The sequence below is a fragment of the Aspergillus niger genome (assembly GCF_000002855.4).
Source record: "Aspergillus niger supercontig An08".
Taxonomy (NCBI): Eukaryota; Fungi; Ascomycota; class Eurotiomycetes; order Eurotiales; family Aspergillaceae; genus Aspergillus; species Aspergillus niger.
This window is the reverse complement of record NT_166524.1, coordinates 2,879,338-2,895,641: the sequence shown is the minus strand read 5'-3', so window position 1 is coordinate 2,895,641 and position 16,304 is coordinate 2,879,338. Positions and strand designations below refer to the sequence as shown.

The 16,304-nt window shown below is 47.4% G+C and overlaps 2 protein-coding genes across 2 annotated transcripts; one reads left to right on the top strand and one right to left on the bottom strand.

The window, feature by feature from the left end:
• Positions 1-3,889, top strand: An08g12170 (uncharacterized protein; the record flags this gene model as incomplete). The annotated part of the gene is made up of 6 exons (XM_059749501.1): positions 1-1,265; positions 1,319-1,543; positions 1,727-2,338; positions 2,371-3,295; positions 3,360-3,668; positions 3,719-3,889. Coding segments are annotated over 6 exons (3,507 nt in total), but the record flags the coding sequence as incomplete, so codon positions are not given.
• Positions 3,890-6,417: 2,528 nt separating this feature from the next.
• On the bottom strand, positions 6,418-16,001 carry An08g12160 (uncharacterized protein; the record flags this gene model as incomplete). The annotated part of the gene is made up of 2 exons (XM_059749500.1): positions 6,418-7,745; positions 7,802-16,001. 2 exons carry the CDS (start codon positions 15,999-16,001, stop codon positions 6,418-6,420), a joined length of 9,528 nt encoding a protein of 3,175 aa, XP_059601275.1.
• Positions 16,002-16,304: the final 303 nt, after the last annotated feature.

The window sequence follows — 16,304 nt, the reverse complement described above, 5'->3', positions numbered from 1 at the left end:
GAGTACGGACTCGGCGTGGGGTCTTTTAACCTAATCCTCAGAATGTTGAAAAGTGATCTTGAAAGTTCTACCTCCAGAGTCAAGTCACATGTTACCAGCGCAGACTTCCACTCCCGCATTTCACAAGTTTTGTCGACGATTGCAAACGAGGACGAAGATGGAATGCGTACTCTCAATGAGCTTGCTATTCTTCCTCTACGAAATGGCGAATGGGTGCCTATTAACAGCGGTCCGGTATACTTACCAAAGACTGGTGAAATAGACATCCCGGCTGACGTCGATCTTCGCATCTTGGATCCAGCAGCGGTTGCCAATGAAGACCGCAGAGCGCTTTTCATACATTTGGGAGCCGTGGAGCTGTCGGTTAGTGCAGTTCGATCTGCAATACTGGCGAATTATAGACCCTTGTGCAACGGGGTTTGCATCGAAGATTCGAGAGTTCATCTGCGTTACTTGTATCTGACACACGATCGTCGTCAGATTGAAGAAGATTTCTGCAATGTTTGTGTTTACTGCGATCATGGTACTATGAATAATCCACACGAAGAAGAGATCTACCTCCCGCACAGCCATCCATATGGACCAAAGGCCCTCCTAGGGCCAACGGAGTACTCCCAGGGCATGGAAGTATTGCTCATGGATTCAACATATTTTGAGAGCATTCCATCAAGGCCTCATTCAGACTACCCATCGTGGCGAGCATGGTTAGTCACTTCACTTGGAATTCGCGAACGACTAAGTCTTGTTTCATCCGATGGTGATTCTCTTTCAGACAGCTGGACCTATATCGCGGAAACTTGCCCGGGAAAGCTTCTGGGACTGTTGCAGTACCTCTGGAAATATCAAAGCTCCGAACTGCGCCAAAATGCTGATCTCATCATGGAAATCCAAAGCATGAATGCAAGAAGGCTTTGCAACATGGACCTGCCTGATGACTGTCAGCTTGACGAAACATATTTGCCTCTATCCAACCTTCGGGCGCTTTGTCATCGTTTTATGGAGGAAGATGAACCTTTCCCGTTCCTATACCTTGAAGAACTTCCAGATGAGGAACTCTACTCCAAGTGGATTTTTCTTCACAACGATTTCTCAGTCGGAAAGGACGACGACATGGGTTTTCTGCTTAATGTGCTGTATTGGATCCAGAGCGCCAACCCTGATGAATCCGCACTTACCTCGTATGAGCGAGTATGGGATTTGTATATTGCAATTGGCGCAAAGCATCTTGCTGCCGAGGACAGAGTGGTCGCTGGAGACAAAATTAAGTAAGCCCAACGCCTGCGAATACCCAAAACTGTCTGCTAACCTTCAACTCGAGGTTATTTTTTTCAGACGGTGACTACATTTTCGTTCCTGAACTCCAAGAGGATGATCCTTACGATGCAGCATGGGCCGGTCTTGAGCAATGCCTATGGGACGCACCACCAAATATGATTTCCAAGTATTCTCTCAAATACGTCTTCGAGCAAGTTGTCGGAGAAGGTCAACTCGAACATCTTTCACAATTCTTCAGGCATATATTGAGCATTCCAGATGCCTCATGGTCAGATCTGACAGGGGAACTGGTAGAGCGGAGCCAGAACCACTGCGTGGACTTCGACCAAATCTTCCATATGTACAAGTACCTATCTGAAATGGAAATTTTCTCTATTGATGATTTGCGGCAAGTATCAACGTCCTTTTTCTTAGTTGGGACTGCATCAAAGAACTAAACTTCTATTTTTAGGCGCGAATTTGAGGATGAAAGCCTGATTTTTGTGATCACAAACGGCGAACCCGGTTGGTACAAAATCTCCGAGTGTTTGTGGTCAAGTACTACAGATATACGTGGGAAGGTCACCCTGAATGACCATTACGAGGACTTGAAAGATTTCTTTATCGATACTTTAGGGGTCAACACACTCACCCTTCGGATGGTATATGATGAGCTGTTAGAAACAAGCTCGGAGTCAGCAATCGACGAGACGAAAAGTAAGATCTGGTCTCTCAATGCTCTCCTTCTAACAGACGGAGATTATGTTGACCCAGATTTACTGCTGGAAAGATCGGTGTTTCCTGTCGTTTATCCAGATGGAACGAAAGGACTCACGTCTGCTGCTACGGAGTTCGCGATTCCTGACCGGGAACACCTGGCATCACAATTTAGAGGCAGGATCAAGATTCTTGACTTCAGTCTCGAAGAAGTGCGTCGTCTGAAAGGTTTTTTTGAGTGGACAAATCTCACACATCGCTACTTATCTGCATCCATCAAGGAGTTGACTTCCTTCTCTGGCGAGGCAACGCAACTAATTTCAGCGCCCCACCGGGACTTGAGAAGAAAGGCTCATGCAATCCTCCGGTGAGTTGACCAAAATTCTAAGTTTTGATTAGATTGCTCATGTCCCTTCTATATGCCAGAGTCGCGGCCACATTCAATAGCCCGAGGTATTGTACGAATCCATCGGGGCTGTACGAGTTGCTTCGGACGGCCAGGATTGAAGCCACGGATGGAGTTTTTTCAATTCTGAGAATCTCCCAAGATGGCGTCGTGGCGGATGTTGAAGAATTGATTGGAAAATTGCACATCAGTGAAGAGCCATCTGGTCTCGTTGTTTATGTGCCGAAAGACAAAAAGGCCCAAGAACTTTGCTTCTGTGACCTTTTGCCTAAGCACCTGCTCGATTGGCTCATGCGGGATCCGGCCACTCAAATTCCTGACAACATCGAAAGCAATGCAGTAACTGTAATTTCCATGGTTTTGAGTATCGATCCTTCCGCTATCGACCTTATTTTGGAGCGCCAGGGTATCATCGAGATTGACGTGCCCAACGAAGACCCTGGCATTGACGTTGATAGCATTGATGATCAAATAACACCTCAACGGTCACGAAGTCAGGATCGATCTGCCGCTGAGGTTCCACTAATCTCACCGGATATTATCACCCTGTCTCCCCATCTGAATCGCCGACCCTCAGGCGCTTCCTCCGAGCAAGTGATTTTTCGACAAACTGCGATGGCCTACCATTCGCCCAACTCCAATCGCAACCGTCCACCGCTGCTGTACTCGCTACATGACCATACAGCGCAGGAAAATATGCAGTACCGAACGCTCCTCACTCGGGTGCTTTTGGCTGCGAGACGAGCCACATTTCCCTCGAGTGGACCGCTCAACATGAGCGAACTGAATGAAGCGCTGTCGGGAGAAGAAATCTGCCATCGATTCGATGACTTCGATGGCATTGATATAAGGAATGTGTTCCGCCCAGACAACCAGCACGAAAGAGACAAGAAGATTGGCGCCGCAGGAGAGTTATATGTACGTTGCATTTCCGCTATCTTCTTTTGGGTAAAGGTTTAAAGTGTGACTAATATTCTCGCAGGTTTTCGAATTACTTACACGGCTGGACCCAGCTCTAACAGACTGGAGTGACGTGAATTGGCAGAGTACAATTCGTAGATATGTCACAATCCACCCGGACTATGCCAACATGAAACCTTGGTATGGGGGAGAGACAGCAGACATTGCATATGACGATACCGAGGGCATTTTCACGGCCCTGCTCATTGATCACGGATATTTTGACGCTGAAGAATGGAGGGACAAGCATCCGAAATATTACATTGAAGTCAAAACGACCACAGGGCCTTTGAGAACACCTTTCTACATGAGCAAGTATCAATATGAAAGAGTGAGTGTGTTGACAACCATCGGCAACATATACCCGCTAACTAAACCCAGATGCGGGCAGTGCACAACAGGAGCGACCATTCAGAGGTATACATGATTCTACGCGTGTTTGGTATATGTGGGGATAACATTGGCATGAGCGTGTATCTTGACCCGGAACAGTTGAGGTTGGATGGAGGACTTATATTTACTGGGGAGACTTGGTCAGTCGTTCCCGGCTAGTCGGGCAGTATGGACGAATATCAGCGGCATGGTTTCCATCGTCCGGTTATGGGAATATGCAATCGAGCACGGTCCTCTTAACCGAGATATCCATTAGAGTGGAGATACGAAAACGTCAGTACCTGCGGCTTGAGGAGGCATAAGCCGGACAAAAACCAAATCTTACGCGAAGCCGGCAACTTCATCCTCATATTTGCAGTATGCCTATGTTCTCTGGTTACTCTATAATCTAGTAGGGAAATATTCTCAACGGGACAACAGTCAAATAATGTCCGATAAGTTCATAAGTAGTATCATTCGATAGAGCTTTTCACAAGAAATATAATAATATAGTTTTTATTTCTTCAATTAATTATTCTATAAAGTTATAAGTATTCAAAAAGAGTAGTAATATTTTCTAAATATAGTTAGTACATATAGCAGAAATTTGATCGGGTTAGTATATATAATAGAAATTCAATTGGGTTAGCATATGTAACAAAGATTTAAGTCAGATTAATATTCTTTTTTATAGATTCTAAGCCTAATTAAGTCTATTAAATATTATGAAAATAAATATTTGTGATAGGATCTACTTGTCAGGGTAGGAAGCCTGTCGACTAGGTAAGGAATCGGCCACTAAACACTCTATATTGGTAATGACAAAGGTAGCCTATATCCACGAGATAGACTGATCCTTGAGGGATCAGTAGCTCCTTACAAGGAATTGACACCTTATAGGTGTCGGGGAGGTGTAGAACCTCTATCGATGACCTCACGACTCGCATAACCACTTTAGTACGTCATCCCGATGACTTTTACCCCGATAGCTCGATTATTCTATCACAATATAATAATAATAAATATTACTCCAATAAGTATTATACAAAGTAATATATTAATATTCTTCTTGTAGATTCTAAGAATTCTATACATTCTATAGTCTAGAAAACTCAAATTATATATATTCTTTATTTAATATTATATATTATTTACTTTATCTAGATTATATACTTTCAAGAAATATTTCTTTCTATAAAAATATTAATATATAATAGTCTGTATATATACCTACAGTTATTTATAAAAAAGTAAAGGTTATGTGCTAGGCAGTAAATTATAAAAATAATAATAATATTATTAGAATAAAATAAAATAATTAAAAAATAATACTTTATTAATATATTTAAATCTGTATAATCTTGCCAAGCCAGCAGATAATAAAAAAAAGTAATATTATAATTAATAATTTTATTATAGTCTTTATATATAGATGGTATTTTTTCTGCAGAAATATAATATAAATTAGTAAATAAACTAGTATTATATTTATTTATAAGATTATTTTTCTTAGTATATCTTATCCTCTCACCCCTCCGTGCAGCTAGTAAAATAAAAAAATGATTATAAAAAAAAAGAAAAGAAAAATAATTTTAGTATTATATTTTAGTTTCTGTAATCCTGCTAAGCCAATAGAAAATAAGATAGATAATAATATATTTATAATAATAAAAGCTCTCTTCTTACTTCTGTAATTATTATAGAAAATAAATAATAAAATAAAAAGTAGAAAATAAGCAGGTATTATATATAATTATATTATTATTTTTCTTAATATATCTTATTTTCTTATCCCTCCGTGCAGCTGGTAAAGTAGAAAAAGAAAGAGATTATAAAAAAAAGTAAAAAAGATAAATTAATCTTATAATTATATTTGAACTTCTGTAATTTCTGTAGAAAACAAATAATAAAACAGGTAGTAATATTTTTATAATATTTAGATTTTTTTTTTAGAGAATAGATAGTGGAACAGGTAACAGTATTCTTATAATACTAGAATTTCTTCTCAAAAATAAATGATAAAGTAAATTATAATATTTTTACAGTACTAGAATTCCTTTTCAGGAAAAAGATAATAGAGCAGGTAATAATATTCTTATAATATTTAAATTTTTTTTCAGAAAATAAATAATAGAGCGGGTGGCAGTATTCTTATAATATTAAATCCTCTTTTTAAAAAATAGATAATAAAACAAGTAGCAGTATATTTATATAAATAATATTTTCTTTATCTATCTAGAAGAACAAGAACACAAGTAGAAATAATAAAAAAACTATAAATAAAATTATAAATATCTAGATTTAACCTCTATTATTAAGGAGGCATAGGAGAAACTAATCTATTATTATGATTAAACTAATAGTAACTAAAAACTATTTTATAATCTAACTTGTATTCTTGATCCAGCTACTAAACTGTTATTTTATTAAATATAATATTCAGAATATTAAAAAAGTATATAAAATTTAAATTATCATTATAAAATCTATTATAAGGCTTTAAATATATCAAGAAATATTAATAAAAATTCTATAACTATTATAAGAATTACTACTAGTCTAATAAACCTGGTTTATAATATAATAACTAAACTAATAAAAATTATCATGCTTAAATAATACCAGACTTAATAATTTTCATTAAAATTATAACTAGTATATCAAAACGCATTCCCTACCGTCCCATCATGCTGTTCGCTCGAGACATCTCATCGGGCATTTCGAAGGCTCAGCTGCATGGTCCGAGCTCTTCCATTGAAATCTTGGAAGTCCGCCATGAGTAACAGTTTTCCGTCTAGGATCTTCCCAAGGTGGGTCTTGTCAATTTCCTGCCCGTCCTTCCGTATCTGTGACAAGAACACCTTGAGAAACCTGAGGGGGCTTTGGGTGAATTTGGCTCCTGCCTGTTGATTCTCCACGATGAACCCATCCGCGGCGACAACCAAGCCCTCTGGTGCGGCAGTAAATGCAACTCCTAGAAAGCGGCATATCTCACAATACTCGTTGTACGACGAAATATAGAGCTGGCCCGCAAAGAGGTTCAGTTGAATGCGTAGGCTCTCAGGGACTCGCAGGGGCCTTGTGCTTAAATTTTTCGATATCGTGTACAGATCGAGCTTATCGATAGGATACGAACTCTGGTTCTGCCGAGGTGCGTATACATGCAGCGTTACTGCGCTAGAGCCGCGAATGTCAGCATGAAGCTTGTCCGCTTCATACGGGCTGATGATCACCATGTGCCCTACGGGCGTTCCGTCCTCGGAGGGATGGCCGGTGCTCATCAGGACCCATTCCACCGCACGCTGATAACTATCCCGGGCAGATAATCTAGGCAGTCGGACTGTTCTCGCAAAATCAACGGTGACAAGGAGCTCCGATGGGAACTGGGCCACATCCAGGTATCTCGCCGCCGATGTATCTTTCAACACCATAAACGCTGGTTTCACGGCGTCGGATGATGCATCCAGGTATCCAGTGGTCACGAACGAGAGTATATCAGGATGCACAGAATGCGGTTCCGGTTCGGCAGGAGCCGGACGTTGAGCTTGTCGTTCCTGCTCAATCTCTGGGGCTAGCTCTCGCTCCTGCTCTTCCTGGAGTTGCGCTGCCGAGAGCTTCACAGTTGCAAACTCCCGGCATCGGTCCAGTATGCGCCGCGCGTCCGCATCGTCCGGGCATTGGGAGGAAAGAGAAAGGCCATGATTACCACCGGGACTATACCGCTGTTCAAGCGACTGGGATTCCGGTTCCAGAAAATCCTCTGCCTGAGATGTTGATATCGAGGTTTGCCCGTCCTGTCGCAACACCCGCCACTGACGGGCCTGGGCCTGATATCGCTTTCCCTGCACGGCCCACAAAGGTATGCTGCGTTGCATATCGTCCCAGGTTTCCGAGATTGCCCAGCGGAGCACGTCTGCTACGGTAAGATCAGATTCGTGGGTCCTCCCACAGAGAGTCAGAATCTTGAACTTGATCTCTTCCGGTATGCAAAAAACGACTGATTGTCCTTTGCCTAACTTCCTCATCCTCATGCAGGCTGTGAATAGCTGTTAGTGAGACGTGCATTTGACCGTTCCAGCGGGGCTCCCTCACCTTGAACCAGCTTGTCTTTCGTGATATTCGGTCCCAGCGTCACCGCCGCCCGGTAATTCAGGGGTAGCTGCAGATCAATCCCTCTCGTGTGTGCTTCGTCAAGGAACACAAGGCATTGATCGAGGTGTCGTTGGAAAGGTGATGTCTGCAGCAGTTCGACGAGTCCGGTCCGATCTACCACAGCAATATCGTCGTCGTCGTTGATAAAGACCACAGCCTGCGTTCGACCATCATCGCGGACCATCTTTAACCAGGTCTTCGCAACATCCAGGTTACTCAACTCTAATATCCGAGCTCCCACGTCCAGAATCACGCGTACGGGTGAACTCAGTTCCGCCACCATATCTAGAAGGACCTGCGCATCGGACTTGGACAGGTCATCTCGGGTCGGAATCAGGGCAATGCCAGTCTCTGGTCGAAGGAGATATTCGAGAACTAACGCATTGGTGTGGTTCTGGTCAGGTAGATCCAGCTGCTCCACACTGAGTGGAAGGGTAACCCGGGAATCGTTGGTCCCGCTAAAGCCGACGGTGGGATGGCACTTGACCTCACCGATATCCCATCCAGAAGAAGATAATTTACTCGGAAACTCTCTTAGGCCTTTGGCGAAAATCATATGAGCCAGGAAGTAATCGATGGCTCCCTTCGCGAACCGAAGACAGGGGAAAATGCATTCCATGCAATGGAGCCGGTCCTGGAGATTGACGCCCACTAATTGACGATAAGCCGGGGGGAGAGTCGGGGCATCATCGACCCATATCTGATACTCCGCGCCAGCTTGATCCGAGCCGACCAGATGGTCGAATGCTCGAAACAGGTCCTCGTCGCCGAGTCCCTCATAGTAATAGCTCAGGCACGTCAGCACAATGACAGCATCGGGGTGACTGAATTCCGCCCGTGGTGCCGGATTATCCTTGGCACGATACGGAACCGCCAGCCTTGTAGGGGGTTGCCGGGAGCGATCAAGTCCGTAGTTGACTCTCCAGCGTCTTTGTCCCAGGCAGAATGCCAGAACGTTGCCAGCCAGCAGACCCCGGAGTAGTAGGAGAGGATCCCTCGTGCTGCCGGCCCCTAAGCCAGACGCATCTGGGTTTTCCACTGCAGCAATCTCCGGTTTTGACGGGTCAGGGTTAAGGCAATAAGCGATAGCCGCGCGTCGTTGTGCTTCTGGCTGCCTTGAGATCGGCAGTTTGTCAATGCCGTTGTGGAAGATATGATCCGCAATTCGTTCAAACAGCTGATGTATGGCATCCGCTCGGAGCAAGCGTATCCTGGGGAAACTGCCTGGATGCGGCTCCTCCACCTCAATAGACCGCGGGAACTGCATCTTGATAGCGTGAGCATACTGCCTCACCAGGCCGAGCATCTCTTGGATTAAAGTCCACCTCTGGGGACTAAGCTCCAACGGACGCTGGGTCCCCATCGTGTAGATCAGCTCGAACTTCACACTGAAGTTCTCATCGCTTTCATCCACCACGTCTCGCGAGGAGGTCCTGAAGAAATCCAGGATTCTCAGAAGACATACACCAACCGCCTCTTTCCCTGTGATGAAGCACTCGAGACACATCAGCTTCAGGGATAAGAGGTGCTCGGGCTGAACGAGGAGCACTCCGCCCTCCGCCATGCAGTCGTGGCACATCCATTTGATCTCTTCCGCCTCCGGTTCCCCGATCCGCAACGAGCGTGACACGGGGAGATGATACACCCGCCGCCCTAAAAGGCCCCCCAACTTTGAAACGAGCATCTGAAACATCTGCCGCGACTGGGGCTTAGGGACAATGATGCGAACTAGGCATGAACGGTCTGCGAGAGCGGCTGCCACGATGGGGATGATGATGGAAGACTTGCCCTCGCCCATATTCAGTTGCATGACGACATTCTGTCCGGGCTGCGCATTTCGCATGCGTCGCGCGATCTGTTCCTGGACGTCCCGGATCAACACCCCACTCTCGATCTCCAGCAGCAATGACTCGGGGAAATCCATTGGGTTCCAGTTCGTGTGACCGGGGTTCTGCAGTTCGCGGGCTAGATCCATGCGATGACCCATCACGTTGACGAGCCTCTTCGCCCGCTGGAGGGCCGTGATGGAACATCCATACGCGACCAAGCATTCCTTCCAGGGCTCAGGCAGGTGATTCCAGCGTTTGCGTGTTAGCTGATGGAGAAGAAGCTGTGATGATGATACCCTCGGCCAGACGTGGATATTGGCAAATGTTCCCAGGATGTTGCGCTTCGTGTGTGATCCGGGATGGATCTCTCCTGTCATCGTATCGGAAAGCATCATCCTCGACATGATTGCACGGCTGATCTTCTCATGGTGCTCTTGACAGCGATGGAAATGATCGGATATGACGGTCTCAAGGACGTCGTCATCGGGCAAGCGGTGATCCATATGCTGGATACCCTGCAGGGATGCCATACTGGCCCGCAGTCTCTCAATATACTGCTTTTGGAATTGAGATCGCGCTTGTGATCCTAGGGCATCGACCAAGCTTGAGAGATGTAGATTTTGGTCAGGAGTAGTGCCACTGCCCAACCAAGGTGGTAGAGAGGGCGGTTCCATTTCCACCGCCGGTGGTGGACCAAGAGACCCGTCCACTATGTCATCCACGGAGATGAAAGCACGCCGTCGGTCTGGGGGGCGTTCCCAGCACCGGCAGAGACATGGTGGGATTGTGATGCGTTGGATGTTTTGGGCGGTGTAAACGGCTGCAATCCTATCAAGGTACTGCCTCAGCTCTCGGTTATCGAACCAAGTTGACATTGCTGCCTTTGACACTTTCATCGCTTTTTGTGTGTCAAAATAATCTGCAAATGGCGGCTGTTCATCAGATAGGGGATGTGAGGGACATCGGGTCGGCCACTGTCTCTCTAGGCCGGTTATGAAATGACTGAGTGCCTGTTTCCGCCTGGTCTTTCTCAGCTTCGCCACGCGCGCATGAAATGTGCTATACGATTCCGCTGGTCTGGGAGAGAGGCCATCTTCGGGAGTCACGCTCCGGCTTGCTGAATGGATCCGAGTCTTCAATTCGGCGATGTTCAATTCGAAACCTTCTTGTGGCCGGTAGAAACCCTGTGCTGGTAAGGTCATCGAGGCCATACCGGGTACAATGTACAACGCAGCAAGAACGTGCAAGACAATCATGTCTATCTTCCTGGAGAATGCCAACGTCGACAACCACAGCATTACCGCATACCTGTTTGGGCGACCCGTCTCCGAGCAGAGAAGCCGATGGATACTGCACCACTGACGGGAAACAAACTCGCCGGTCTCCGTGAGCCACATCGCATCGTACTTGATCCGCGTTGCGTCGATCGAAGAACTGACTCCGTGCACTGTGCTGGACTGCGTAATAAACCTCCAAAGACGTGCAGCCAAGGAGTCAAGCGTGTCGTCCTCGGCAGAGGGAATATCTTCGTAGAGAATTCTGCAGAGAGTGAATACGCGGGAACAGCGTTCTGACTGGTATTTCCGGCCCAGTTCTTCATACAGACGGTCCTCCGCATTCGTGTGGTCCTCAGCGCCGAAACCAGAGATCCGGAAGATTGAGGAGCGAATGCGATCCCGCTGCAGGAGGTCTGCATTCAATGCAGGTAGCGATGGCTCCGTCCCCGGTGAAGCCGCATTGAATATTCTCATCCGATGGTGTTGACCAAATATCGCAGCTACCTGGCTGTGGAATTCGTTATGTTGAGCCAAACAACCTAGGAAGGGATCCCATTGAACAGTCTGCATTACACGCTCGTTGGCAGGGTAATATCTCCTCTGGGGTGTGAGATGCGCAAGCTTTTCTAGAATCGAGATATTGTCCGGCTGTAGTTGATTAAAAGACCGCATCGATGCTGAGCGAAGGATAGACAGAGACTGTTCGGTCCCTGTGTGCTTGGTCAAGGGGTCAGGGATGCAGAATGACGTGACTGCATGCAGATAGCACAGTACCAGTTTACTCTGCAGAGTCCCATTGTCCGTCAAGCAGCCGATGTCACCGTTCACGAGATACACATGCACGCTGGTTGCTGCCTGCCAACCAACCTTGACGGTGACGTGGCCACCGTCTTGCTCCCATTTTATCTGACCTTCCGGGATCAAAACCCTCCGATGATGAGTTTTTCGGTCCAGCAAAACGAGCTTGTTCCGCAGGCCGATCAGAGTGCCCACCGACTGATCAGGATCGACGACCATTCCGCGGTACTGGCGAGACTCAATTGACGGTTGACCCGATCGCAGATTAAAGCCCAGCCGCAGGCGGGGAATCTCGATCTCGAGCATGTCAGATTCGTGGTGGAGTTTGCAGTGCAGCTTGGAGGCCTTTTCGATGGGTTGAAAGACATCAAACAAGACTCTCGCTGTCTCGCTCCCCCTACTAATCAACGAAACATTCCCCTGAGTGAGCTGCCAGCTATTTCCCAGCCGGGTGCGCTGCAATCGCCAGTGAGAGGCCGGTGATGGCTTCCATGGGTCATTAACAGGACGAAACTCGATATACTCGCAATTGGTCTCGTACCAATGGGCGTATCCCTCCACGAAGGCATCCGGTAAAGCAGCCGCGAGAAGCCTCGGGGATACGAATTCCCAGACTCTACTCCCATCCACGGCTCGAATGCGTAGATCGAATTCACTCTGCTCGGGGACGGTCTGTTTTCCCAGGTAGATCGTCTGGCCCATATGCAGTCTCTGGGCGGAGTATTCCAAGCCGGAAAAATCGCTAGGCCTCACTTCCACCAAGGAATGCCCAAACAGGGATTGATATGTTTTATGGCGCTCGAACTCCGAGGGCAACCGCGCCAGGGGACGACCATTGATGAGCAGCTGACCCGTGAGAAGGTTAACGTACACCACGACGCCGCTGGTACCACTGAATTCACCCTTCATCTGGGCGTGCAGGCAACATTGAGTGCCACTCGAGGCTGCTGTCCAAGGAGATCCCGGTCGGTACGCGGCCCAAGTCCGCTGGATCGCTCGGTCGAGAGCGGTCGTGCGGCCATGGACAATGTTGTGTGCCAGAATGCGGTGTCCCCGAAAAGCTATGTTCTGCCATCGATAGTAGAGAATTGGCAGTAAACAGCTGGATACCCTATTCAGAAGGCCTTTTCGGTCATGAATGATCATACTACAATGGATTAAAATGGAGGCATCCATATCGTTCCGGAGCATTCGCTTCAAGTGGCTGTTCTCGCAATCAAACGTGCCGACGCACATCAACGCGAGATAACCGGCGGAGGCAATCAGATTGTTCCTGTGATCATTGCTGCCCGTAGCACTGGCCTTCTCCCCAATAGTCATCACCCAGTTGAATGAAATCTTCCGGAGGCCATCCAGCTGCTCTATGCATTCGTTCTGAATGTGGACCGATGGGGAGCAGGTCAACACTTTCTGGGTGAGAGCGATCAACACACTCAGCTCCTCTGCGGATTGCCAGTTTTGTTCGATTGCCGCCGCTGTCTTCTGGATCTCTCGCAGTAAAGGCGCTGCAAACGAATCATCGTTCAGAACATGATGGCCTTCGCGCAGGATCGGATTCATGAGTGATGGCGGCCCTGCCTGGTGCATGATCTGCAGGGTAAAAAGGCACGTTTCGACCTTATTGAATACCACGGAGGGTGCAGCGAGCTGCCGAAGGATGTTCTGCCACTGGATATGGAGGCCCAATGGCATCGAGCAGAGCGCCTTATACTCCCCCAGTGACATGTCCTCGGGGCAGGTATGTTGCGATGCAATGACCGTATTGGGTGACGGGCCGTCAGGTGTCTCTGCTGGGCGGAAGAGAAACGGCTGCAGAGATGAGCTGGATAGCGGTAACTTGTACGTGCATGCCGTTGCTATCGCATGTGTTTGGACCAGGTTGTGAGTGAAGCAGCGGCGGGCATTGTCGAAGTATTTGAATTGCAAACCGTTCGCAAGACAAACGTCTCTCTCTGATACATTGATAATGTGGTTCTTTCGCCTGTGAGTTGCTTGGTGGGGTTTAACTTGGGAAAGAAGGCTAATCCTTGGGGAATCAACGACAGCGGTAAAGAACATGGAGAGGCCACTGTAGCTGCCTAGTCGGTACTCAGCTCTAGGCGTTTCTTTCGAAGCATACATGATTCCCAAAACATCAAGCAAAATGAAGGCAGTGAGATCACGCCAGTATGCAAATGGTCGGGGCAGTTTCAACTCGAAGACCGTGGATTCTGCTTCCAAGGGATTGGAAGACAAAGGCCATTCATAAACACCAATTGTGATCTCTTTCGCAGCGCGGTCCAGCCGGCATCTCTGGCACGAGTGGCTATGACGACGCTCTGTAAAGCGGAACCGGTTATCCACTATCTCATCGTAGTAAGTGCATTCAATCTCATCACGCCGAGCACATAAGTCCCTGTACTGCTGATGCTTTCGGTGCAGCTCCACGACCTTGGCAGCCTTCTCGGACTCCGCTCTTTGTTCAATGGTGGCAAGTAAACGTTGGTGTTCAGCGGACTGCTTGAAGTAGCGCACGGAAAAGGAGGAAGGGGTTCCAAAGTCGGTTAGGATTTTGGAATCTCTGTACTGGACGCCCTGGTGACGTTGACGCATGTAGCTTTCCGCGTGTGCCAACCTGGTAAGCTGGGGTTGCCGAGGTAGCAGGAGAGACTGGAATAGATGGATCGGAATACAAGTCTTATACTGGCGAAGCAGCGGATGAATATGGACGGCGGATTTGTCGCAAGCTATCCAGAGCTCCAGAATGGTGAGAAGCATGGCTGACAATGCCTCGGGATTAGAGGCGTACGATTTGGATGCAATACTATAATAGGCATTGACTAATCTGCTTAGCCGTTCGCAGGTGTCTTCATAGCCAATATGTGTCTCAGTCCAGGATTGAAGATTCAATTCAACCCACGCTTCGAAAGCAGCAAGATTGTAGACGTGATAGTCGGGGTCCGTCAATCGGAAGAGCGATGGGAGCTCTGCAGGCTCAAATTCTAAAAATCCAGACTGTGGGTGGGCATCTGGCGGCACTGAGGCGTCTTGGCGGGTTCTGATGCTCTGCAGCCACTCATCAAGAATGGGCAGTGAGCAATTCGTGTCATCCTTAAAGTTGAGTCGGGCCAAGGAAGACATGTCAGGTCGGCAGGCGTTACGGGCGATGATGCTGCTCCATCTTTCTTCGAGGACGTCTTTCGCTTGTTGAAGGGAACACTGGACAAACGGAAGCCAAGCATGATCATCCGCCAAATCAACCTTTCGTAACCGGCGCACGATTTTGGAACTCATGATATACCGGTGCTCACTGCTTATGTCCCTGGGACAGCGGCGGAGAATGGAACTCATGTAAAATATCATGAATTCTTTATACAGGTCAGCTGAGATTTCTTTGCGCTGGCAGAGCCTCCGCATTACCAATTGGATCGTAACTCGAATCTGGAGCCAGAGGGCGGACCGTCTCCAAGGTTGCAGACTGTTGAGCCACAGGACTTCTTCCCTTGTGTTCTTACAGACCTGCAAGCTGTTCACAGTTCTGCATTGTGGGCGCAGGAATGTCGTGAACAACTCTGTAACCAGCATCGGATCGGTTGTATCCCGATTCTCGTCGTGCTCCTGCTGCGCCTTCTTCACTTTTGGCTTGGTCCCCGGGGCAGGCTGGCGGCTCATGCTCTCGAGGGCGTGCGCAATGGTAGTTTGCATATTTGGCTCGTTGAAGATGGCTCGATCCAAAGCAAAAGTTGGCCCAGGAAATTGGCGTTGTAGTCGACCCACTGTGGTGTTGACGGCTTCGTTCCGAGGCGATAGTTCAAACGTCTCGACATGTATTGAATCGCTGTGCCTGGTCATTAAAACCGCAGCATTCTGGCAACGAACATGCACGGGTAGAGCACCTCCTACACAACACGTGTCAGTGACATTCCGGATTTCAGCTAGGCTATAGCTGGCCATACCTGCATTGTCCAAATTTTCTAAAGCCTTTCGAAGCTCGACGTGATTCACGTCCCCATGAGAATCGCGCGTCGCTCTCAAACGAGTGAGCGTTGCTTTGACACTGTCAACAACTTCACTCTCCTGCCCATGACTAAAATCCTGAAACAGAGCAAGGGCATCAATAACGCTATCGAGCAGAGCACTTTCATGTGTAGCGTTATAATCATCTTCCTGTGGCAGTTGGGGGGGCAGGAAGACGTGATGAAGCAGATATATAGTGTCTCTGGTTGATAGACGGGGTGCAGCGGACAAACCGGACATTCTCGACGGTGTGTAGTATTGAAGGACGATTCAAGGAACTTTTGCAAGTAAAAGGCTGCTTGAATGAGTACTGTAGACCGAATGTACGGGCAGTCTAGTGCCTTTTATCCATTCCAGAAGCCAATACAGACATAGGAGTCATTTTCAGCGTTTCCAATATGGAGTGGTAGGCTGCCTCGTATAATTTGCAGAATCCACGGCGTGTGCCTCTATCCATGTGGTTGATCTGCCCCTGCCTTGAACGAGAGACGACTGTATCCCTCACAGTCTATTGACCAGAGTCGTATGCTTCGCAAGTATAGG